The sequence below is a fragment of the Penicillium antarcticum genome (assembly GCF_028974205.1).
Source record: "Penicillium antarcticum strain IBT 31339 chromosome Unknown utg000009l_segment0_segment0, whole genome shotgun sequence".
Lineage (NCBI taxonomy): Eukaryota > Fungi > Ascomycota > Eurotiomycetes > Eurotiales > Aspergillaceae > Penicillium > Penicillium antarcticum.
The window spans coordinates 6,826,678-6,851,124 of record NW_026695307.1 but is presented as its reverse complement, the minus strand read 5'-3'; the positions used below and the strand labels follow the sequence as shown (position 1 = coordinate 6,851,124).

Here is a 24,447-nt window from a genome sequence, read left to right as displayed (position 1 = left end):
TTGATGTCTGGTTGCTTACACAAAACAGTAGGGACCCATTCCCCTTGTCAAATTTCGTGTGGCCTTCCTGTCCTCCGAAAGACAGTGGGTCGAGATAGGTAAGTCTGAGCTGTGTTTAATGGCAAAGTCAAGCGGCCTGGAGCAAATGGTTGACTTTTTTTTCTGCCACTCAGTTCGACCGCCCGCCGGCCTTACGTTTCTCCGGGTTATCAGCCCCGGCCGCCGCGCGATAAGCAGATCGAGTTGACCACCATGAGCTCGCAGGTCAGTCAATCCTCGTTTTGGCCTTTTTCCCATACTAATTGTTTCTAAAGGACAATGTCCCGCGTTTCTCCAGCTTCCGACCTCTCCCACCTCCTCCTCCGGACGCCCCCACCGGTAAGGACCACCGCCGTCGCCATCGACGGCGGGCAGATCACACTGGGTCTCCGCGGCCTCAAACCAGCCGCCGAGATGATCGCCATTCGCAGCCGGTAAAGGACGCTGGAGTCGAAAAAGCCGATGAAAACCCTGACTGGGTTGTCGACACGAGAGGCGATCGACAAAATCTCATCTACGGCACGACACATCGTTATGACGTCCCAAACTATCGTCGCGTTGGTAGCGGGCTCGTGATGGGTGCTCCTGGCAAGCGCATCGAAATCGCGACCCGAGACAGTAATAACTTGGTCCTACGCGCCGATTCTGGTGTGCCCGCTCCCAAACTCCTCTCCTCCGCCAAGCTGCCACCATTGTCTCCGGCTCTCACTTTTTGCGCGCGCCCCGACACAGCATCTGGCATCAAAAACCAAAGTGACTTCATCCCACTCGAACTCTCACCTCGGCAATTATCTGCAGGTGAGATTGATGTCACTGATGAGAGTCGGTCTTACCGCTCCATCCTTGGTCCCAGCCAGTCTGAAGATGCATCCACTGAGGACAACAATGGCGATAAGCTCATGCGAGCTGCGTTCGAGGATGAAATTTTGGGCCGCAACGCCGAGTTAAGTCGCCAAACGGAGCGAGAGCCGGAGAATGTTACTGCATGGCTTCATCTTGCTGAACACCAAGAGCGCGTTATTCTTCCGGTGAGACACAACGACCGCTCCTTCAACTATGCCGAAACAAAGCTGGTAGCGGAGGCTAAACTCTCCATTTATGAACGGGCCTTGAAGGTGAATGGTGAGAACTCTCGGCGTGATCACCTTCTGCTTGCTCGCATGGAAGAAGGCACGAAGGTTTGGGACTCCAACAAGCTTTCCAAAGAGTGGGAAGCAACTCTATGCTATAACTCCGAGTTTATTAGCCTATGGGTCAAATATCTGGACTTCTGTCAGACGGACTTCGAAAATTTCGACTTCGATCATTGCTTCACCTCTTACGTGTACTGTCTGAAACTCCATTCGAACGTCGGTTCCGGTCTGCATAACAACCACATTCGGACATACATACTCCTTCGCCTTACGCTGTTCCTTCGAGAAGCAGGCTTCATGGAACTAGCCGTCGGTTTATGGCAAGCGGTGCTTGAGTTTACGTGCTTCCGACCCTCTCATCTTTCTGACAAAGCAAAAGCTTCAGAGGAGTTCCAGGCGTTCTGGGAATCCGATCTTCCACGTATTGGAGAGCCAAATGCCAAGGGTTGGAGAAACGGGAATTCCCCTGTCACCGTTCCTGACGACTCGATTTACGAATACGAAGCTACGCTGCCAAACTTGTTTTCAACCTGGGCATCTGCAGAGAGGAAATATGTCATGAAGAGTCGCATACCTACACGCAGCCTCAATTCATCCAAAGAGGATGAAGCATTCCGAGTAGTCCTTGCCGAAGACTGCAAGCAGATACTCCCGTACTTCTGGGATTTCCAAGAGAATATGGATGACATTATTGATGGATTCTTATATTTCTGTCATTTGCCTCATCTGACTGTACCTGAAAATATGCTAACGACGCGACTGTGGAGCGGCGACAATTTCCTTCGAAATGAATTCATGGATGATCCTCGAAGTACACTTGATGATTGGATCATTCCCCAGCAAAATGTTGAAACGGCAGCAATCATGCCCTTCGAATTCCCACATCACAATTTTGTTCACACTACAGAGACGCTCTTTGCCGATCCGAAATTGTGGTTTTCAGCACTGGAGAAATGGGGCGCGACCACTTCTAGCGACACCTCAGTGATTGATCCTGGATTTGCACGATCGGTTCTCCATATTCTAGTTCACGAGTTTCCGGATGACGATCAATTGGCCGAATATGCCATTGCTGTGGATTTCGCGTGTGACAAAAACCTGGGCAAAAAATACGGCAAGCAACTGTTGAAACAGCGAGCGTCGAAATTGAGACTGTATAATGCTGTCGCACTGATGCACTGGCGTACAGGTCATCGTGATGTTGCTCATAATATCTGGTCAACTGCTTTGTCGATGAGCCAGACTTTCGAGGTGGATGAACGCATAGACGCTATTCTTCTGTGGAACTCCTGGATATGGGAGATGCTGCATGATCGGGACATGTTCCGTGTTGCGTATCTGTTGCAAGCTATACCTTGGCAAAAGGTGCACATGCTGTCATACGACACCGCCGATGAAAGGGAACTTAATGCGACCAAGTTCCTCCGAATCCAGCAGGTAAGTGTCTACTGAATAACATTCTACATTCACGCTAATCGCTTCTAGTTCTTGCTGGTCGGCCAACAAAATTCCCTTGCATACAGAAAGCATCAAGTATTTGCAGCTTACACTGATTGTCTCGCTATCCTCCATTTCGCGGTAGGCCACCCACTGAAACAAGTTCTTGGAGTCTATGAGGAAGCAGGTTCGCAATCTATGAATCTGCCCCAAAGCGAAGAAACCAGCAAGGTCTTTGCCGCAGAGTTACTTCACCAAGCTCGCACGAGAATCATTTACTACTATGTGGAGAATCGAACTGGGCAATTCAAACCCGCTGAGGTCCGCGAGAGACTTCTCAACAGCCTTCAGCTCTGGCCCCAAAACACCATGTTCTTGTCGCTGTTCAAATGGAACGACGCTCGCTTGCGTCTCATGGACCGTACTCGCGACATTCTCGATATTGCCAGTCTAGCGGAGGGCAGCGCCTCCCAGGAGAGCAATGGATCTATTCATGTTCATCGTGTCCCAATCACAACTCATCTGTTGAGTATTTATACCGAGCTCGGTCGCCCTCTCGTTTTCGGCTCAACTGCCCATTCTATCCGTGCGGCCTTTGAAAGAGCAATTGGTGACCGTTCCATCCCAATGGGCAAAACACCTCTGAAACGGGGCCTTTACGACCTCTCCAGCTCCAGTCGCGCTCAAAACAACATTACTGTCTGGAAGCTTTACATATTCTTCGAACTTTTCACCGAGCACAACATTCCTCGCGCTCGGGAAATCTTCCTGCGCGCCTTCCGCGCGTGTCCCTGGTCCAAGGAGCTTTTTATGATTGCATTCGAGCACATGCGTGCTGATATTACCAGCCAACTTCCCCGGTGTCGGATCAATAAAAAGAACGAGCCCAACCCTCCAGGATTTGGCTTTGCCGAGCTTAAGGCCCTTTACTCCGATGCTCAGCTGCGAGGAATCAGAATTCATCACAATATCAGCGGCTACTTCTACCGCAAGGGCAAAGAAGACAGGAATGGCCAGGATGACCAATTTTCCGATACCTCCGATGATGAAGACGACCAGCCACCTAAGAAGATCCACCGACGCATGAGTCACTGTGGGGATTTCTACCATCTTCCTACTGTTATCGAAGAGGAATCTGCTATGATGGAGGAGAATTCTTGAGGTATCTCCATTGCTATTTGTACCCGTACGGTTCAAATGAAGAAAAGTCAGTGAGTAGAGAGCAGATCTGAGAACTATGCAAATGTATGTAAGACTATCAAGGACTACGTTGTGAAATCCACCGAGATTATGACATTTTTATGCTGTGACGCCGTTCCTAATGTTTCCGTCAGTATCTTTGCCTTTCCTGGCCTTGTGAAGATTCAGCAGTCCGCCCTATTGCGTACAGACCAAGTTGAGTTCCGTTAACTACGGTAGGGTTTTCATTTCTAGCAAACCCCAACGGCATGAATCTTCTGGTGTACAGTTCCAAAGTTTTATCAGCGACCAGATATTTGTTACTCCAGCTCATGAATTACCAAGTCTATTGACACATATTCCTACACCTCCATGCCGTCCTTGCTCAACCACAGCAAGACCGTTCATTCGCTTAGTCCAACCCGTATCTGGTGAGCAAAGAATATGATGCTCCCGTCCAAAATAGCTCCAATGCAAAATGGGTCACTAGAAGTCCATTGAAAAACAGAAAATAGAAATTCGTGAGTCATGTCAATCGTATACTAGAAAAACAAGGCAAAAGTACCAAAAACACAACTAGAAGTGCTCCTTCCAAAATTTGAACTTGACGTCCTTTGTCGATGAAGACTTTGCAGCATCACTGATCTGCCTGGCAGCAGTATTCGGACCACAGAAATACACTCCGATCTCTGTGGTGGAAGCATTTTGCAAGCCGGACATATAAGACTGATCCAGCAAACCATGCCGCATAGCCGTGAACAGACGCTTGAAATCAGGACGACCAAAGTTCGTCCGACTGCGCAGTTCAGTGAGAGGATCCAGATCCTGACCAACGGAATTGAGGTAGATGTTTGCAGCGGTATTAGCGTCGAGACGCTGTGTAAGATATGTGTGGATACGCAAGAACTCAGTTCGTCCCTCGTTGGCCGCAGCGTTTGCGGATTGATCCTCAAGGGAAGAAAGAAGAGCTTGGAACCATTCGAAGGATGAGGTGTCTTTACAAACCCAGATGAACTCGACACGACGCAATCTTCGAGGTGGGTTGGGGCTTGAACGGAGGTGCCAGATATTCTTGAGGATTGATGCCCAGGGTGTAACACCGATGCCGGTGCCGATCAGGACAGCAATTTCGTTTTCGAATACATCCTCTGCCGGTGCACCATATGGTCCATCTACACGAATTGCAGGCATTGTTTGTCCGTTTTGCAAAGCAACCTCGTACATACCGTTCGGGTCGAGGCCTTCAAGATCTTTGGCTTGGGCAGGACCGCAACCGAGGGCGTCTCCCAATGCTCGTGTGAAGTCACCAACTTGGCGAACGTGGACACTGAGGTAAGGATCGAAGGGACAGGATGTGATGGTGAACGGGTGCCATTGAGTGCTGGAAACATCGGGCACTTGAACGAATAGCCATTGCCCAGCCTTGTACTTCATGCTTGACTTGTGAAACTGGATCTCCATGGCGGCTACACACAGGTTAACTATAGGCCAGATCAATATGCTGTGAATGGACTAACCGTAAGGATGACGGATGACCTTGGTAATAACCGTCTCACGTCGAGCACGGATCTCCCTGTATACTCTCTCGAAGAGATAAAGAGCGCCAACCACTATCTCCCATCTCCATCCTTCATAGCCAAGGCAATGGTCCCAGAATGGCTCTCCGGCGAAAGGAGAAAAGGGATCTGCGGTATCTCGCACAAAGCATCCAGTTGCATGTGTGTATAGAGCTAGCATGAATGGAACAAACAAGTGATGCGCATACCAAAATGTCTCGTAGGCTTGCTGGCGAATGCGATGGTGAGCGGTGGTATACATCAGCATCATGCACAGAAGCATGACATGCCCAGTGATACCACTTGCTTGGGCAAAGTGAATCTCAACTGCCCGCTCGGGCCGAATTTGATTCTTTTCGACGTTGTAGAAGCTGTCTCGGTTTAGCAAATAAAATATTGACGGCTGTGCGATAGAAGGACTTACTTGACGTAATGAGCAGCCGTGTGAACAGCTGTAAAAACAAGTATGGAATAGGCTATCTGCCGATGAAACCAAGCAGACTCATCCAAAGGAAGCCATCTGATCTGGGGTCTGAGCCATCGCAGAAGATTCCGACACATGGGTAAGAGGATCAAAGTGCAATCAACGGAAAGGACAAGGCCTGCACCTCGTGATATCCATACTGAGTACTGAAGAACATTAAGAGCAGCTAGTCTTGGGTCTGATGCTTGTAAATACCTATATCACATTAGCCACCATTGAAATAGACTTGAGTCCTGAATACCTACCATCCTACAGCAAACAGACCAATATGTACACCCCAAAAGAACAGATGGAAGAGAACCTTGCCAACGGTCAAATCGAGCCTTTGAGTCCAGGAATCAGGTGGTTTGGCTTCCATTTTCGATTTCTTGGGATATGTCGACCAGCGACAAGTGATTAAGGCGATAATGATAATCAAAGGAGTGACAAGCCCGGATAGTTGACCAGCAACCCGGTAATAGAGACTGAAGTTTCGTCAGAAAGTGAGATCAGGAGATCCCCTTTCAAATCAAGACTTCGGTATCAATACTGTAGATTAAGCAGCTTCAGATTTCGTCGGCGTCGTTGGTTCTCCATGAACTTGATCCGAGCAACGACCTTGAGGGAGCGCCTCGGAAAGGATCTGTCTTGCTTTCGGTGCAAATTCTAACAGTCTCCGTGGCTTCTGGATCAATAAACTGTGGTTTTTATATTGAAACTGAGTCGCGCGGCTTGTCGCGAAAGCGCCCGTTGGCCTTTTGCCGAATACCCTGTAAGTGGCCTTTGTGGTCAAATACAAGGAGTCACTGGGTACTCAGGGGATAATACGAAAACTTGCAGATTGATTCAGGTTTTTTCAAGCATAGTTGACGTCAACCGATGGATAATGACAAAACCGAAGAGAGTTGGAGGTTCAGAAAACCCAGTGTTGTGGTTTTAGCTGCAGGGGTGAGGGGGCCGATCTATAATTACATCGCTTCCAGCACGCACAACCAAAGGTAGGCTCTTATCCAATGGACTATTTAGAAATTCTATGTCTGTGCTTTTAGAAAATCTCCTTGGGGACAATGCTCAGTGTGATAGGTATTCGAAATGTCAGTCTGGAGGAATCTTCCGAGTTTCTCGGGCTTACGAGAAGGACCTTCGTCAATTTTTGCCTATTCTCCTATCTTTATTGGTCTTGGCTTGTACTTCCAAGGCTTTAAACTGCGTTCATGGATGCCGTTAATGTATCATTTTGCTATTTTTATTGACCGTTCGCACTAGGCACACCAATCAAGGCACGCATATTGTGCGCCTAGAGACTATCGTGCCACGTTCCCCGCGCCACTCGCCGAAGCGAGTCTAGAGGACAAAAAAAATAGAACGCATACCATGTTCATCGGATCTGATCTTACTTGCATACTGACGCCACGAGAACTTGGACGGGACGAAGCCGAACTTGAATAGAAATTGGCCCAAAGCGACAGAGAGGCTGGAAAATGGTTAAATGAAGCAAGAGAAAGAAGGTTTCAGAGAGACTGGCCTATCACACTTCTTCTGCAAGCGCTTCCTCTCGTCACTCGGGAGCTCCGAGGGTACAGGGAGTCGGTGAACACGCTTGTCATTCGTATCAGCATCGCTAGTGAGAAGTAGTGCAGGCTTGAGTTTTGGCCCAAATATAGATTGTTAAATTACTCTCTTGATTTCCCCATTCCCCATTCTCGACAAAATGTGAGCATCACATCTTCACTTGGCGCTGCGGGCGGTGGTGGCAGATTGCAATCAGGGCTGGGTTGGTCATCTGATCCAGTGAATTCCAAACTGCGCATGTCTCGACCACACAGCTCTCTCCCTGGATTCTGGAATTGGAGACACAATCCGAATATTTTCAAGACATTGAAATCCAAAGCCCTGAAGGCGCGTGCCACGAGCTGCAGCTCATCACGCCAAGGTCAGCGGTGTGGACTCTGATTCGTCCATAGCTGCTTCGCGATCCGCTCCGTCACATCCCCGCCTCCAATCACACAGACATGTCGACTCTTGAAGAATCGCAGACGGAGGGGATGTCAGAGAATAGATGACCTTAGGTTCAGTGATTGGCGGAGTGCGCATAATTGCATCCGTGCGGATCACTGGCCCTATTATTTTCACCTTACAGCAGCCCAGGACGTGCAGCGATCACTTTTTGGCGCTTGCCAGTCACATCCTGGCAACTTTTTCCGAGTATTCTGGGTTATCGGAGGGGTTGTGGTCAACTAAGTATAGATTCTTATACTTTGACCCGCCTGCAACCATGCCACTCGGGACATGGTTTTTCTTCCCCAGATCAATGCAGTCATGCCACGATAACACATGTTGACCAACACATTACGACTCATGCCCTCTACGATACTGAGCCGGACAAACTTCTCCATGGCTACCTTAGCTCTGCGGTGAAATAATTCTGTCGCATAATCTGTCGCAATTTTCGAGCTCGCGACGCTTGAAGCCCAGATTGGCTTCACACCTTTCTTCCTAACACCAAGCGACTACCGCGCGATTCACTCCGAGGCCTTCGCTGGACGAAGCTCCGTACACAATATTCACGGCTTATCTCATAGCCCGACAAGATGGGCAGGCTCATTAAGAACCACTGGGGGCGGTTAATAATACTCACCGCGGCAGCTTGTAGGTGCCTATCGAACCAAATCCATCTTGGAGCACACTAATAATTCAATCTAGATCAAGTTGCCAGTGCAATCGAAGGCTTCATTTGGCCCAAGGTATTCTGGGATTTCGTCTCGAAGAATCTCGATGCGGCAGTCGCACCAGTCCCCGTACTCCAAATCTTAAATCTCATTATGGGCCTCGTTGGCATTGCCTGGGAATGGCCTCTCAAACCCCTCGCTGGATCAATACCACACCGCAGCATTGAAATCCGTCTCATCATATACCCACTCAGCGCTCTGTTAGCCGCTTTACTCTACCAAGGCACCGATCCAGCTATATATTATCTTATTGGAATTGGTGTTTATTTCTGGGCCTATAGTGAAGGCGAGGTATGTTTTTTGTATTTGCCTACTGAAACGCTTGCATGTTAACCAGAGATTGCATAGGTCGTCTGTCCGGAACCTTGGACCTTGCCGAAGCGCCCTGGATTGCTTAAAGCATAACGATTCAGACCAGAGCATGTACATCATTAATGCCTAACGAATATAATATTGAAAGAAATTTATCCACATGGTACAAGTCAGACAGAGGCTGAAGTATGCATCTTCGAAATGGACCAGTACTTTTTCGACAACATCTAACGATAAAACAAGAACATGAAATAGTAGGATAATGAATCAATTAGAAAGTGAATCGACTCAATTAAACATGCGTCGCATCCTCAAAAAAAAGCTCTAACGTTAGCGTATTTCACAGACGAGCTGCGCAGTGCGATACGCATAGTAAATGCGATAGATTACAACAGGATATCTCAACAATACTTGTCTATATGAAACTTTCCCTCATGGCCTGATGCTTCTTATAGAACTTTTGTCACTTCAAGGAGTTATGGTCTAAGAAGTTAATGTCTCACGTACAAAAAGATATATATTTAGTGATTATGGCTATGTAATTTTCGATACTATAATAATGCAAGTCTTCTATCTGTTTGAAATTGACACATACTGCTCAAGAAGCTTATCAATAGCTATCGGCAAATGAAAAGGCCATAAATAAATGTTAATTGTTGAGATATAGGCGTAGCATATCGTACATTCATTATGGTGTTTCGGCTGCGCAGCTCGCATGTGAAATAAGTTACGTTACTTGTATACTGCATTAAGGCACCAAGGCATAATGATTACGTGATCTCTTCCGCATTCAACTGGCCATTGCGTACCAAGTTCATCTACTTCGACTTGAAAAGAGAAAACAAACCTCTTACACTTCAATCCCGAGGTGGTTTTCAACGTTACACCCCCAATATAACCTCGAAGCCGAGAACTAACCGTTGCAACTGACACTAGTTCAGCTTGAGCGCGCAAGACATTAAGATGCCTCCACCGGTCCGGACTGACATTGAGCCCAAGCTGGAAGACGTACCAGTCAACAAGATCACCAGCTTCCATGGCAGACTGCAGCAATACCTGCACGGGATAAATGCAGCGCAAGAAACCACAGAGACACAGAGCACCAGTATATCGAATCAACGCACCGACACCAAAGACGAACAAACCATATCAACAATCGCCATCCCAGCAAGCACAAGCTCTCCCTCCAAGCGCAGGAAAGCAGCAACAAATACAATGACAACCAAAATCACCCGCTCCCGATCCTCCTCAAGCCAAATCGAACCCTCCCCGAAACGCAGACGGAACACCCCGCAACCAGCAATCCCAATAACGGGCCCAACAGCGACAGAATCCGCACTCCGCGACACAATCCCGGAAAACCTCATTCTCCTCCTGGTAGGCGTAAACCCAGGCATAATGACAGGAATAACGGGTTACGTCTACGCGCATCCCTCAAACCTATATTGGAAACTACTCCATTCCTCAGGAATAACGCCCATCCGCCACATCCCCGCAGACACCTATAAACTACCGGAATTATATAGCGTGGGCAACACGAACATTGTGGAAAGACCCACGCGCGATGCGAGCATGCTCACGCGCGCGGAGATGGACGCCGGTGTGCCAGTTCTCGAAGCTAAGGTTGCTGCACAGAGACCTGAGGCTGTTTGTCTTGTTGGGAAGAGTATTTGGGAGGCTGTTTGGAGGGTTAGACATGGGAGGGGGATTCGGAAGGAGGAGTTTCGGTACGGGTGGCAGGGGGAGGCGGAGAATATGGGCCGCGTTGAAGGAGAGGGTGGATGGGCTGGTGCGCCTGTGTTTGTGGCCACTACTACTAGTGGGCTTGCGGCTGGTATGAAGCCCGTGGAGAAGGAGGCTGTTTGGGCGGAGTTGGGGAAGTGGGTTGTCTCACGGAGGAAGGAGAGGGAGGGGTTGAAGGTGGAACCTGAGCTGAGTGTCGTATAGGTGATGCTTGCTCTTGCTAGATGTCGATATAGATGTTGATGTATCATAATGAGTTACGATTGAACCGCTTAATGATCCCTAGGAAGCTACGATGGATTGCTTGAGATTTCAAAATATCTGTAATTTGCGTGACGAGTCAAGTCACTCGTCATTCATTATCTCATAATATCAGGTACAGAAGCCTGTGAGTCACAAGATGCAAATCCGAACATCGCAGCAAACGAACACTCCCAAGCCCATTCAGGGCAGATGCTCATAGAATCATTGGAGAGTGACGAGGAATTCGGTTCAATAGAACCAATGCATCGAATAGGCAACGAGGTATTGTTGAAGGATATGGATATCTCAACAAGAGGTCAAGGGGGCGTAGGACGGGATGTGTTCGGGGTGTGCCTCAAGACACCCTGCCCGTATGGTCTGTCATTGACCATGTTAAAGGTAATGGTCAGATTTAGTGGCCGATCATGGGTCCTTTGGAGTCGTTCTTGCCGCCCTCACGTTCCCGGGCCTGTATGAGAGATAGGTTAGTATAGACTCAATCGATTGTCCGTCGTTGTGGTCACTTACCGAGGAAGCCTGGTACTCGCCGCCCTCAAGGATCTTGACCATGCAAACATCTTCGTTGTCTGTGCCGAACTCGTTCTGCAGCATGTTCTTGCTGGCGGTGTCAAGGACACCTTGAGCTCCGTGGCTGGAAAGAAGTTAGCGATTGAGTGGTGGCATGAAAGCCTTAGGCTTGTTAGGGGAGGGTGGCATACGAGTGAGTGACAAAGATCTTCCAGCCGTTCAGAACATCAACAAGGGCGATGCTGCGGTCGTTCTTCCACTTCTGGAGGATTTCAAGGTCGTCGACGAATACGATGAAGTCTTCGGACTTGCCCTTGTAGAAGATCTTGGAGGCAGTTTCGTTACCACGAGCCATTGTGAAGGTTGTATGTAAAGAAGTTGGAGAGTAGAGAAAATTGTAGAGAGTGAGTTAGAGAGAAGGAGAAATAGAGAGGAGAAAAGTAGAGGTTTAATAGCTGACCTCAGGTGATGATGCCTGGTGACGTCACGGGGCTGATCTATAGCTCGCGTGTCACTTTGGCACTTCGTTTGTCCCTTTGTCGCAGCTTAAAGACGTAGTGGGTAAGCTAATTACGGGGCTTTGTTACTAATGAGTTACTATTCTACAGTTGTTGCACGGTGAACTGCCAACTATTGCAGCTGTCGACGTCATAGTACGCTCCATGCCCGTTGCCGGATCCGCTGTGACGCCAAACGTGGGGATACTCCCTTGCGAACAAGTGGCAAGTTGCAAGGTTCAATGGCATGCATTCCAAAAGGTATAGCTTGCAAGCCACCGTTTTAGTCAGACTAACAATATCCCTGGATCCAATACTCCTTTCCAACTCCCTATCAATAATTGCTTCATTCATGAGAGTGGGGCTTGCGCGACTTCTTTGACGCCAAGATACTGAAAAAATTCATCGGAGACGACCATTTCTTGGGAGATGACGGGGCCTCAGAGCTTCCGTTCTGGCTCCATTGCTTTTCGCCGCGAGATGAAGGACTTGAAATCGGGGACTTTGGCGACTTGGGCGACTTCGGAGACTTGGGAGACTTTTTCGGCGACCCTCTGAACCGGAGTGTTCGCGATCGTCGCGGCGTTGCAAGTGCTTGGAGCGACTCTAGCTCGACATCCTTGTCATCAAACACTTCGCTGCCGCCTGTGATATACTTGTCCTCCTCGTCATCGTTCGAAATGAAATCGCTGGTAGCTGGCCCTGAACGCGAAGTTCTGACAGAGTTGGAGTGCTTGGTGAATCCGGTATGGAGACTCAGTCGTCTCATGATCGATCCACGTCGAAATAAATCGCCTCGTCCAAGTACCATTCCGGGCAGCGGGAGAAGGTCTTTGGTGTACACATCTGCAATCAGACGCTCCAAGCGGATACGATCGATCCGTCGAGCGGTGAAAACTAATGCTCCCGGTGAAACTGGAATCCTGGGCCGTTCAATCTCACCTTCAACTGGTGTGGCTGACTCTTCGGCGTTGCGTGGGCGGTGCGTCTTTTTGATCACCACATGCTGGACATGGGACCTGCGTGCAAGTGACGTGGAATTCATGGAGGATCTTCGAGCCAGAGATGACACTGCGTACTGGACACGATCAAGAGGCGCTAAGCGAAGGGCCAAGAAAGAATATTTTTTGGGCTCCCTCGTATCATGTTGACCCGGTTCGACCAATGCCGCGGAGGCTTTGAGAATCTCTGTGTTCCACTGCTTTTCTTCCGCGACCGATGATGCACTGAGGACGAACTCGTAGGTTTCTTCTTCTCGGAACTGAAGCTTCCACGAAAAAAGACATCCATAGCAATACAGACCTGTTGGGTTAGCTGGTATTCTATGATCGATTGTATTCTGCTCACCTTTCCCATTCTGGAGTGTATCAATCTTGACTTGATCCAAAGAAATACAGGCCACTGCTTCCAGTCTATGCAGGTCATCAATTCCTTTGGCCAAAAGAAGGTAGTAATTGAAAAGAACGCAGACCATGAAATCCCCGGTGGTGGTTTCTGGTGTTTGGTATGTGACATGAAGAACACCGCAGAGAATCATCGGGCCGAGATCTCTGTATATGCCTTCAAGAGCACCCTGGACGAAACCTGTTAGTTGAACCTTTTTAGTTCCAAAAGAGTTTGGATACCTACCGACTGTGGAATTTCCACTTTGCGCTGGAGAAGTATTGTCTTGTGAATGCGATCTTTGTTTATCGGATTTCCAGTGGCTGAATTGATGTGCGTAACTAATGTACGCATACTCTCCAAAATCTGTCGAATCCCATCATGCGAAGATGTACAGTCACTAACGGGCGTAGCTCTGAGCAGGTCTTGTAGCATGAGGGGATATTTGCAGAGACGTTGGATAGGCTACTTCCGTGTCAGGGGATGCGTCAACGGAGTGCTTGGAGTACGGACCTTTATCAACAGGTCATTCAATGTCATTGATTTGTTTTCTTCTTGTCTCCGTCGGTCGGTAGACGCGACCGACTTGGATAGAGCCTCAATTCCCTGGTCATATACTGTCCAATTGGCAACTGACCGACGGAGAAGAGCAACGTCTTGTGTAAGGAGCTCGTAGTTGCTGCAAAATCGGTCATATGCAGAAAATGAGAGCGACTGTATTGGAAGAATTAGTTTATTACCGAAGAACTTGTATTTTGAGAGGGCTCACCAAGTGTTCGATTCCCCGCGCAACTTCAAATGCTTCTCTTGGGTCTGCGGCAAGCACTTTGAGACGCTGACTGATAGATGCTTTGAGTGTTCGAGCCCTCAATGATCGGTGTTGAAGCCCCCTCAAGCTGCCCAAGTCAATGGCCCCAATGTGCTTCGAAATCCCCCGGGATGCAAATTCAGACAGGCCAGCCTGTTCAACATGCGGTTCCGACATGGGCGAGATTATTTGGAGCTGAAACAAGAACTGCTCATGTAATCCGAGGATCTCCTGGATGTTGTGAGATATCCCATGCCTTGCACTAAATATTGTAAAGACCTGTAGATCCAAAGAGCACATCAGCATAGATCCTAGATCACGTATTGTCCCACCCACTTACTCCCACCAGGGCTTTAAGACCAAGCACATAATCAGACTCTGTGACAATGATCTCTCGCAGGATATGGCGCCTTTTGATTGCTCGTGCCTCGGCGGCTTCATCGACGTATAGACTAGAGACTGGACGGGGGCTTTCGTCGGAATCGCGCACATCCGACAACAAGCTCTGGTTCGCTGCACTTGGTGTGCCTCCCCTGGATCTTGCCATACCCTGACTATCAATGCTCGTTGTCGTCGTTTTGATGGTTCCCAGTTGCGATAAGTCGGACACATTCGACTGTTGGCTCTGCGAACCATGCGATGATGTTTCCGACCAGCCTTCCACGTATCGTCGTTTGAAGGTAGGAGATCCGTGTCTGCGCCCTTTGAAGCTATCCATCCATTTTTTGAACGGACGAGGCTGCCTTTCAGCTGAAGTCATTGGCTTATCTTGAAGCTTTTCTGCGGATTCATCGAGCAGTGCTTGCTTCTCGATCTCGATTTCCTCCATGGTGACACCAAGACCCAGGGCGATATATTCCAGAGCTGGTACGCAGACAGCGGGAAAGAACTCAAGACAGGAGTTAGCATGGTAAGAAAGACCACAGATGTTCTTGCCCTACGTCGTTGGTGTGGAGAGAAAGAAGGAATCGCAGATTTGAATCTCATCCATGTACGTCATGGGAGACATGGCTGGAATTGCAATCTATGAGTACTTCCATCATACATAATTGGTGATTGTCTCCTGTCTCTTGAAAGGAAGAGCAAGTGAAGTTGAAGTTTGTATACTTCGAGTGCCAAGCATTCGCGCTTATATAAAAGCCTCAGACCCACCTGAACACCCGGGGATCTGCCACTTTCGCTCTTTTCCTCATGTTATGGGAATAGTCATGGACGACATCCACGCACCGACTGTCGCCTCCGGGCCTTCGTCCGGGGCTGCTCCTCGCGACTTGACTAAGCTGTCGATGACCGACCTGATGCAGGAGAAGCAACGCCTGGAGGATGAGCTCAAAGCTCTGAGCGCTGTTCTCGATTCGGTAAGAACACCCGGCTTGCTTCTGTCGCGTTTATTAACACAATGCCTTCTTCTAGCATGGCGTTCGCATGACCTCGTCTCTTACTACCTTCGATGGCTACCCGCGCGATGACATCGACATCGCTCAAGGTGCGCCCCGCCATTCCCCCGCCTATCCATAACACATAGCTAAAGCATAGCTTAGTCCGAACAACCCGCGTGCGTATTATACACCTACGCAATGACCACAAGGCAGTGATGGAACAGCTCGAGAAGGGCATCCACGCACATTTCGCCAACCTACAAAACACGCCTGACGCACGCCCAACTACAAATGGCACTGGCGCTGCTCCACCCGCCCAACCAACAACGCAGCCAGCAGCAGCCGCAAGCGCTACACCGGGGACAGCATTTGCCAAGGTCAATTCCGTGGTGCCGGGAAGTCCAGCAGATCAGGCAGGACTGAAGGCGGGAGATGTCATCCGAAGCTTCGGAAATATCAATTGGCTGAATCACGAACGTCTTTCCAAGGTCGCTGAGACAGTCCAGCAAAATGAAGGGGTAAGTTTAAGAATTTCAGTATTCTGGCATGTACAGATGTCTAACTTTGATTTATAGCGCCCAGTATCAGTCAAAGTCAGCCGGACAGGCTCGACCGGATCTAGCCCAAGTGAGCTGGATCTTCAACTTACACCTCGGCAAAATTGGGGTGGTCGTGGCTTGCTGGGATGCCATCTAGTACCATTATGAGAAGCTCGAGGCACCGGTCCGGACCAAACTGACCCGATTCCCTTACGATGTGTATACTTCATGATTTAATGTGAAATGTCTCCAAGCTTTGCTGCCCGATTTATAAGCAACCTGAGATCCCTGTAAGCAATTCGACAATGTAGACATGTTGAATCAGATGTTGGATCAGGTGTTGGGTAAAGCCGCCTCACTGTGTATGAAAGACCAACCGATAAAAATAGACCAATGAGGATTGCATAACAAATGCAGTATAGAGCAAACGCAGCATAGTACAAAGCAGGCAGCACTAACAATGCCCACAAGTACGATAGGCAACATGGAGTTCTATAGTCCGCTGTGACACTACGTCAGCAGGCCTCAGGCACACATACACGTGACCCGGCAAAATTTCGTTATTATTCACTGAGGCCCCTTCCTCCACCCCTCCCCCCATCAACCATCTCTACACGAACTACTCAACCTTTTTTGGGTTTTCTTCACACGTCGCATCACAAAATGGCTCAGGCTACTCCCACTTTCAAGCTCGTCCTGGTCGGTGACGGTGGTACCGGAAAGGTAAGCGCATCTTTGTTTTGTTGTTGATGGGAATGGGGTTTCAAAGAGGTCATCGAAGCGGCGATGATTGTCGATCCTGTCGACCAAGATTTGCACAATACACTCCGATTCAGTCGATTATCATGAATTCCTCTTTGCCCGCGACTCTCAACAACAAATTCGAATCCCTGCCCAACCCCGCCTCACCGCGACTTCAATTACTAACGTAGTCAACCACAGACCACTTTCGTCAAGCGTCACTTGACTGGCGAATTCGAGAAGAAGTACATTGCCACCCTTGGTGTCGAGGTTCACCCTCTCAACTTCAACACCGTATGTGCCCCGCCCAAGAGCCCCGCAGCCGTTTCGCCGCTTGATTGCGTCAACTAACCCCGACCCGTATAGAACTTCGGTGCTATCCAGTTCGATGTCTGGGATACCGCTGGTCAGGAGAAGTTCGGTGGTCTCCGTGATGGTTACTACATCAACGGCCAGTGCGGTATCATCATGTTCGATGTTACCTCCCGTATCACCTACAAGAACGTCCCCAACTGGCACCGTGGGTACCCCTGCGAAATCGACTGTGATTGTTCAATGACTGACTACTATTAGGTGACCTCGTCCGTGTCTGCGAGAACATCCCCATCGTCCTCACCGGTAACAAGGTCGACGTGAAGGAGCGCAAGGTCAAGGCCAAGACTATCACCTTCCACCGCAAGAAGAACCTCCAGTACTACGACATCTCCGCCAAGTCCAACTACAACTTCGAGAAGCCCTTCCTCTGGCTCGCCCGCAAGCTCGTTGGCAACCCCCAGCTCGTACGTCATTGATCCGTCCCAACTTGTTTCGCCTGTCAATACTAACTACTCTTTCCTACAGGACTTCGTCGCTGGTCTTGCTCTTGCTCCCCCTGAAGTCACCGTCGATGAGGCTCAGCTCGAGGCTTACCGCCGCGAGATGGAGGAGGCCCAGAACCAGCCCCTCCCCGATGAGGATGACGCCGACCTGTAAAGCGGTGCACTCAGCAACGGGTCTACGAAGTTTCCGACACGAATGTTGGGAGTCGCATTACCCAGTTCCCCTCCTCATGTCCGATTTTTAAACTCGAATTTTGGCGAGTGGGAGGCACGAAGTATACGACTCCCGGGGTTTCCTTTTTTTAGTTTGGGGTTTGCCTTGCAAAAAGCAAAGTCTGTTCTCCGAATCACGATACAATGAAAGCGGGTGGGGGATAGTCGTGGTTTGAAGACACGGGCGGCACGATCATGCATCTTTGTTCTTTTTTTTTAATTCCGAATCTCCTCCCCTTAGTAGTTTAGACTCCTACCATCCCAAGTCCTTTTTTTTCTCCCCGAAATGAGCACACCGCAACACAAAAGCATGTTCTCTTTCAAGACATAGGAATTTTTTTTTCAAGACTACTCCACTCAATGCAGATAGATCTAGACATGTGGAAATCTTTTGATTTGACAACCGCAAAGCAAGGAAAATGATGAGTAATGAAATGAGCAAGTCTCGTAGCAAATACATCAATCTCGAAAGCATTCCTTTCTACCAGAAAACAACACAAGGGTATAAAAAGACAAACGTGAGAAGCAGAGACCAAGAGCAAAACACCGCACGCCTTCCAGGTGGGCATAGATTAAGAAAATGAAAGCAACAAAACAAAGCAAAACACAGAATGAGACAAGAAATACAAGAGATAGAGCCGTGAAGCAACGACAATACCTCCCCAAAATTTTCAAACCATGCTCAAGCAGGGGAGTGGAAGGTAAAACTGACCAAGTAGTTCATGGCGGCACCGGGGTTGAAGTCTAGTTCAATTGACGCACACCCTGTGTGGAGAATAGAACCGTTAGCAAAACATCCAATCGAGAACGTAAGATATAAAAAGACAAGACAAGGAGGGAGAAACATACAAAGAGATAAGCGAGCTCCCGAGCATCCAAACGGGAGACATTCATAGTACCACCTTCATCAAGGGCACCACTAATCAACTCGCGCTTCTGATCCTGAAGGAAGACAATACGATCCTCAACAGTATTCTCAATCAGCAAACGATGAACGAAGACCTCGCGAACCTGACCAATACGATGAGCACGATCGACCGCCTGGTCCTCGATGTAAGGGTTCCAGAATGGATCGAACATGATGATGTGAGAAGCGGCGACGAGGTTCAGACCTGAGTTTCCGGCCTTGAGAGAGACAAGCATGACCCTACAAGACGGGTCGTTGGTAAAAGCTGTCACGGCACTGTTGCGTTCTCTCAGTCCCATGCTTCCGTCGAAGCGGGTATGATTCCAGCCACGGCGGAAGATGGGCACTTCCAGTAGATCGAGGAGGGATGTGAATTGGCTGAAAATGATAGTCTTCTCGCCCAGGCCGCGGTCTTCGTTTGCTTGGAGGATTTCAATCGTTTTTTCAATCTTGGTACTGGGGAACCAGCCCTTTTCAAGTCGGCGGAGATATTTCTTCTTCTCGCTCTTATTTCTGTGGGCTGCGATTCGCAGTTGAGAAAGGGATTTTTTCTTTGCGGGAGTATCCTCTTCCTCAGTATCGCTCTCGGATTCTGATGAACTGCTTGCTGTAGCCTCATCATCTTCAGCGTCTTTGGTTGCATCGGTCTCGGCGGATTCGGATTCGGGCAACGAGCTGGGGTCATGGACTTTCTGGAAGGAAACCGTATCTGTGAGCTTGTTGGGGTCGACCGGACCTCGACAATTTTGACACTTGATCAAAGGAGAAACGTCGTCATCCGAGATTGCGGCTGGGTTTGCGGCTGCGTTGTCCATGATGCGAATCCAACACTCAGAGCATACATGGTGTCCACAGGGAATGTAGATTGTGGCATTTCCAACGCTGTCCATACAGACGGGGCAAGTTCCATTTTCTTCGCCGTCATTTGTCTTGATACGTTCGACAACGGTAGCAGTTAGGAGTTTGGCATTGGCGATCTTGTCTACCCCGGGATCGCTAGCTGTAGCCCCTTCCGTTCGGAACTCCTTGATGAGAAGCGGGTGGCAGCATGCTTGTCGAAGACGAAGAAGAAGAGCCAGGACATGACCGTAATTCCTTCCCAGGGTACCGGCATCCAGATATCTGTTAATCGTGCGTTGAGTGTTCGCATTGAGTTCGTCATACACCTCGCGTTCCTTTTCACTGAACAGCACATGAACCTTCTCTGTAACCTTTGGTGGGAGTTGCAAGATCGGTTGTCCGTCGATTTTGGAGGCTTTGGTACGCCGAAGGCAGACAGATTTGACTAGAACACGTAGCTGCTTCATTACGTCTTCGCCTCCCCAGCCCTGTTTGATGCGTTTCGTGAAGTCCTGCACAAGTGTGTTAATTAGATCCAGCCAGTGAATAATTGAGTTTGCGAATACTTACCGATTTGAATTTGTTCGCGTTGCTGTAGGGCTTGATTCGCAGGAATCCCAACAGCGATTGGAAGTCTTCGAGACGGTTCATCATTGGCGTGCCAGTCAAGCACCAGCGATAAGTGGAGTTGAGGCGACAGCATGCCATGTTAGATTTGGCATTGGGGTTCTTGATATTGTGTGCCTCGTCGATGATGACTCGATGCCACTTGCAGGGAGGGCTGAGGGGACCAGCCGTATCCTTGAGATCTCGAATCAGGTCTTGGTCCTTACCCTGCGTTGCCATTTCTTCTGCCCTGAGTAAAGTCTTGTAGTTCGCAGTGAGCGTACCATATGTCGTGATAACGACATCGTATTTCTTGAGATCTCGCCAAGGCTTCTTCACTCCATGATAGATCAGAACCGATAATTGATGTGGGCCTGCCTTGACGTGGCGCTGGATTTCGAGTCTCCATTGATCCATCAGCGACTTAGGCGCAATGATCAAATTAGGACGTCGATCGGGGTCGTCGAATGGGCGGGCAACCATAAGCGCGATCGCCTGGATGGTCTTGCCTAGACCCATGTCATCTGCGAGGATTCCACCTTTGTGGTTGCTCTCTTCCTTGGCCTTCATCCAATTCAAACCAATCGTCTGGTGCTTCATCAATGTAACTCGAAGTGCCCCTGGCGTCTCATCTTGGTCTGCTTTGGTTGCTTCGCTGATGTCCTTGATACCGGTGAGCAAGTTCTTAATGTCTTCAGGGAACTCGTTCTCATTGTATGCCCTATGGTCATGTTAGTCTCAAATGCACCCATTTTGGCAGGAAAATAACATACTCCACGTTGACCTCTTCATCGAACATGAACTCTTCTTGGTTACGAACCAAGTCAAAAGCCTTCGCATAGGTTCCTGGGCCGTAACTTGGAGGTAAATGTGATTCGTCCAACCAAGGCAGAGGCCTTGGAGAAAGTGGTGCATATGGCGACTGAGAAGGATGCGGTTGGAAGGGGTATCCGGGTCTGGAGTAGTTCTGAGCAAGAAACGGGTTCGGGGGATATACAGAGTGGAGGCTATCGAGGGTGCTCAAGAAACCAGATTGGCGAAATGGCGGTGCGCCAGCTCGGGAGTTGAATGAATCGGCAGTGATTTCTTGAAAATCATCATCGGAGCCAAGAGAAGGGTAGTGACCAGGGACACGGGGAGAAGGGGAATAGGGGTTCATAGGAGCCTCCGTCTTCACCGTGGCCGGATGACTGCGATCAGGAAGATCCCACGAAGGCCGATTCTGAGTGCTAGGAGGAAGGGGTTGATATTCATTCTCCTGGGCCTGCAGCATTCGAGCCAATTCCGCGTCGCGTGCCAGTTGGAATTCCTTCTTCATGTCCCTTTCCGAATCTTCCAACTCTTCCCGGAATTCCCTCAGAATATCAGCCACGGGCTTTTCTTGCATTCTAGCTTCTTCCGCCAACGAGGCAGGCTGCATCATTTCCTCGAAGAATGCCCGATTCTTAGCAAGCACGAGTTCCTGGCGCGCAATCAGATCATCTAGTTTAGATCTGTGAGAATTAGGCTTCGGGAGCACAGTCCTCTTAGATGGCCCTGGTAGGGTGGGCGAGCTGCTAGAAAGCGGACGCGAACGTTTGCGAGAGCTTTCCGGTAGAGGTGATCTAGGAGAAGACATTGGTGAAAATTGCGGTATTGCCTGTAGAGAGGAAAGGGAGGAAGCAGAAAGCACAGGAGGTCGATGTGGTGGTGAAACAAAGTCTCCGAATCTTTCAGAAAGTGAATTCAACGGCATGCGAGTGGATTGGTGAGCAGGTGTGGGCGAGTTTTGAAATGAGGCAGGCTGTGGCAGTGTTGGTTGTGCCGTAGGCTGTATCAGCGCACGCTGTGTCGGCGCAGGCTCTTCAGGTACATCTTCCCCAAGGAGCCGAGCGACTTTGGACTCCAGCGACTTGATGGTCGCCATCATTTCGGCTGCGTCTTCGCCATCGCCCCTGCTCGCCAAGAGATCCTCATACAGGAATTTGTGTAGGTCAATATCCTCAAGTAGATCTTTGATCTTGTCCTCTTGGGACTGATTGGTGTCTGTGGCCATTTCCAAAGTTCAACAGTCACGATTCTGGTGAAGAACAGGTTTTCGTGAACAGTTCAGACGTGTGGCGATGGACCGGACACTGGTAGAACCCAAGGGGGCAAGACGGCAAAACAGATAAGGCCGACAAAATGGCACCAAATTAATGCCCAGAACGCGTTTCAAACGTACCCTCAAAGACAGGCTAAAACGAGAAATAAGTGATCTGAAAGAGCGTCAGTTGGGCCTTCATGAGCAAACAGGAAGGAGAAGCGGGAGTTGGCAGATGGCGATCGCATAAAAGACAAAGCAAAGCATGGAGATGATAGATCATGTCTCTGACACCGTGGGGTGGGGGCCTAGCAGGGGTGAGACTTACTATGCAGTCTTTCGAGTACGATCGACAGTTCGCCCGGGTAAATCGTGAGGTGAGGCTGAGGGGGCAATTCCAGATATTGCGAGATGACAGAAGAGATATATCTCGATTCATAAAAATAGCGCACTCTACCAAAGGAGAACAGGTCAAGATGCTCCTCTCAACTCTTCAAATGGACCCCGGGCTGGTCCGTGTTCGCCTGGCGGGGTGTTGAAGTTCTTAAAATGTCATGGTGAGCATTCGGCCAAGGATACAGGGGGTGTTCTACTACAAAGGGCCACTTAGGCGTCTGGGCTAGTTCATTGAAAGACATGTACTTCGAGATGTCTCAGTTTTATAATCATGCATTTCTGAATTTAATCTGACTACTGCTGCTCTTTCAATTGAATTTCCTAAATCTCCTGCTTGATATCGACGCGATCTTATCGGCACGTGATGAACGCGTCAATCCAGGACAAACAGAGCAAATCTGCCAAACCCGACAAACAAGGTCGGCCCTATACAGATTGGCATGTGCACAGTCAATTTTTATAAAGTATTGTACAGTCTCTATATGAAAGCTTCGAGATTGATGCATGCCTTGTTCCACCCTCCTTGGTCTCTCTTTTTCACCTCTTTCCTCACCGTTTCTGATTGCGGCTGGTCAATCATCTACATCATATACAGGTTATAGCCCCAATTGTAGTTCTAACCAACATGTACAACACCACTCCTCAATTTCAGACATGACTGTGACTCATATATTGGACCGATGGAGTCACCGGAAACCATACCAGAAACAAATAGCAATACAATATTCCGAGGTGCAGTTGGGCTGCATCAATCAGAACGAGGGAAAAATATGCTAGTATAGCACCGGAGCACCTTTGGCTTGACTGTGGAAGCTGAAGCCTATACAGAGATTATATTGAGTGTATTGAGGCATTTGGCAGAAAGAGACCTCGCTGCGATGCGTCTCATCTGCCACAAGTTTGCACTTGACCTTGAACGGTTTCTGTTTGCAAATATCGAGATTCATTTCCGCAGCAATACAACCATCAGGTCATCACGAATGGCTGCTCTTGAGCGCATTGGCCGGAATATTCGAGCAATGACATTTAAGATACCGCATGGTAGAGACACATTCCTACTTCCAATCTTGGACCCTATCACGGGCACCGAGCGAATCTTTGTCTATATCCCAAATAGTTCCAATAGTGCCACATATGGGAATCGAGAGATGGCCGATTTGCTAGTCAAGCAATATCCGTCACTTTTCACATAGCTACCAATACCACATGATTTGTCAAAGCTTTGATACTGATGAGCGGATTGCAGCATCTACGAATCTCTTGCAAGGGCCAAGAGTCCAGCCATCGCTACCGCCGAAGTGTAGTAGGCTATGCACTCAGTTCGTTGCGCCTGGCCACTGAAAGAGCGACTTTAAAAGACCTGCATACCCTGTCATTACTGTCAGTACATCCCGGAGCGGCTCTATACCTCCGACCAAATCCAGGATTTGGCTCATCACCAGCACATCGAGCAAGTGCTGGGCCCAGATACACGAATTGACAATCCATATAACAAGTTTGCGCATAAGCCCGACCGAATGACGGACCACTTGAAGCTCCTCCATGCTTATCTCGGCAGCTTTCACACCCTGCAGCGATTAGTTTTCCGCTGGGAAGGCAAAAGGGGCCTGCTACCCTTGAAACTCGCGACTGAGCCAAGTTTCAACGGCGCAGTCAAAGCAGAGCCAAGCCCAGGATGTTCTCGGCGCCCCGAGAAGCCGTTCCGACAGTTGAAATTCAAACATTTACAACAGATGGAGCTCGCCAATGCCACGATGGACGCATCACAGATAGCAACTTTCATCCAGGAACACAGAGGTTCCTTACGGGAGTTCAACTTCGGAAATGTAGTATTGCGCAGCGGTACTTGGGACGACGCGCTTGCCCCATTAGATAGACTCCGCGCAGAGAAATATA

The 24,447-nt window shown here is 49.0% G+C and overlaps 9 protein-coding genes across 9 annotated transcripts; 5 read left to right on the top strand and 4 right to left on the bottom strand.

The window, feature by feature from the left end:
- Positions 1-252: 252 nt before the first annotated feature.
- On the top strand, positions 253-3,770 carry N7508_010938 (uncharacterized protein; the record flags this gene model as incomplete). Its single annotated transcript, XM_058468998.1, has 3 exons — positions 253-264; positions 315-2,609; positions 2,658-3,770. The coding sequence occupies 3 exons, from the start codon at positions 253-255 to the stop codon at positions 3,768-3,770; spliced, it is 3,420 nt and encodes a 1,139-aa protein (XP_058316844.1).
- Positions 3,771-4,364: 594 nt separating this feature from the next.
- N7508_010937 (putative NADPH oxidase (NoxA)) lies at positions 4,365-6,186 on the bottom strand (the record flags this gene model as incomplete). The annotated part of the gene is made up of 4 exons (XM_058468997.1): positions 4,365-5,254; positions 5,306-5,715; positions 5,769-6,023; positions 6,074-6,186. 4 exons carry the CDS (start codon positions 6,184-6,186, stop codon positions 4,365-4,367), a joined length of 1,668 nt encoding a protein of 555 aa, XP_058316843.1.
- A 2,212-nt stretch (positions 6,187-8,398) lies between these two features.
- On the top strand, positions 8,399-8,941 carry N7508_010936 (uncharacterized protein; the record flags this gene model as incomplete). The annotated part of the gene is made up of 3 exons (XM_058468996.1): positions 8,399-8,456; positions 8,511-8,827; positions 8,885-8,941. The coding sequence occupies 3 exons, from the start codon at positions 8,399-8,401 to the stop codon at positions 8,939-8,941; spliced, it is 432 nt and encodes a 143-aa protein (XP_058316842.1).
- An 870-nt stretch (positions 8,942-9,811) lies between these two features.
- N7508_010935 (mismatch-specific DNA-glycosylase) lies at positions 9,812-10,795 on the top strand (the record flags this gene model as incomplete). Its single annotated transcript, XM_058468995.1, has 1 exon — positions 9,812-10,795. One exon carries the CDS (start codon positions 9,812-9,814, stop codon positions 10,793-10,795), a length of 984 nt encoding a protein of 327 aa, XP_058316841.1.
- Positions 10,796-11,246: 451 nt separating this feature from the next.
- Positions 11,247-11,717, bottom strand: N7508_010934 (SBDS family protein; the record flags this gene model as incomplete). Its single annotated transcript, XM_058468994.1, has 3 exons — positions 11,247-11,303; positions 11,363-11,486; positions 11,554-11,717. 3 exons carry the CDS (start codon positions 11,715-11,717, stop codon positions 11,247-11,249), a joined length of 345 nt encoding a protein of 114 aa, XP_058316840.1.
- Positions 11,718-12,205: 488 nt separating this feature from the next.
- N7508_010933 (putative Rho guanyl nucleotide exchange factor) lies at positions 12,206-14,879 on the bottom strand (the record flags this gene model as incomplete). The annotated part of the gene is made up of 6 exons (XM_058468993.1): positions 12,206-13,161; positions 13,207-13,432; positions 13,489-13,707; positions 13,756-13,956; positions 14,012-14,329; positions 14,391-14,879. 6 exons carry the CDS (start codon positions 14,877-14,879, stop codon positions 12,206-12,208), a joined length of 2,409 nt encoding a protein of 802 aa, XP_058316839.1.
- Positions 14,880-15,246: 367 nt separating this feature from the next.
- On the top strand, positions 15,247-16,136 carry N7508_010932 (putative 26S proteasome non-ATPase regulatory subunit Nas2; the record flags this gene model as incomplete). The annotated part of the gene is made up of 4 exons (XM_058468992.1): positions 15,247-15,408; positions 15,464-15,536; positions 15,592-15,947; positions 16,005-16,136. 4 exons carry the CDS (start codon positions 15,247-15,249, stop codon positions 16,134-16,136), a joined length of 723 nt encoding a protein of 240 aa, XP_058316838.1.
- A 495-nt stretch (positions 16,137-16,631) lies between these two features.
- N7508_010931 (Ran family GTP-binding nuclear protein) lies at positions 16,632-17,681 on the top strand (the record flags this gene model as incomplete). Its single annotated transcript, XM_058468991.1, has 5 exons — positions 16,632-16,691; positions 16,911-17,003; positions 17,076-17,229; positions 17,283-17,488; positions 17,550-17,681. 5 exons carry the CDS (start codon positions 16,632-16,634, stop codon positions 17,679-17,681), a joined length of 645 nt encoding a protein of 214 aa, XP_058316837.1.
- An 803-nt stretch (positions 17,682-18,484) lies between these two features.
- Positions 18,485-22,128, bottom strand: N7508_010930 (DEAD/DEAH box helicase; the record flags this gene model as incomplete). Its single annotated transcript, XM_058468990.1, has 4 exons — positions 18,485-18,505; positions 18,590-19,999; positions 20,058-20,814; positions 20,867-22,128. The coding sequence occupies 4 exons, from the start codon at positions 22,126-22,128 to the stop codon at positions 18,485-18,487; spliced, it is 3,450 nt and encodes a 1,149-aa protein (XP_058316836.1).
- Between the last annotated feature and the right edge of the window lie 2,319 nt (positions 22,129-24,447).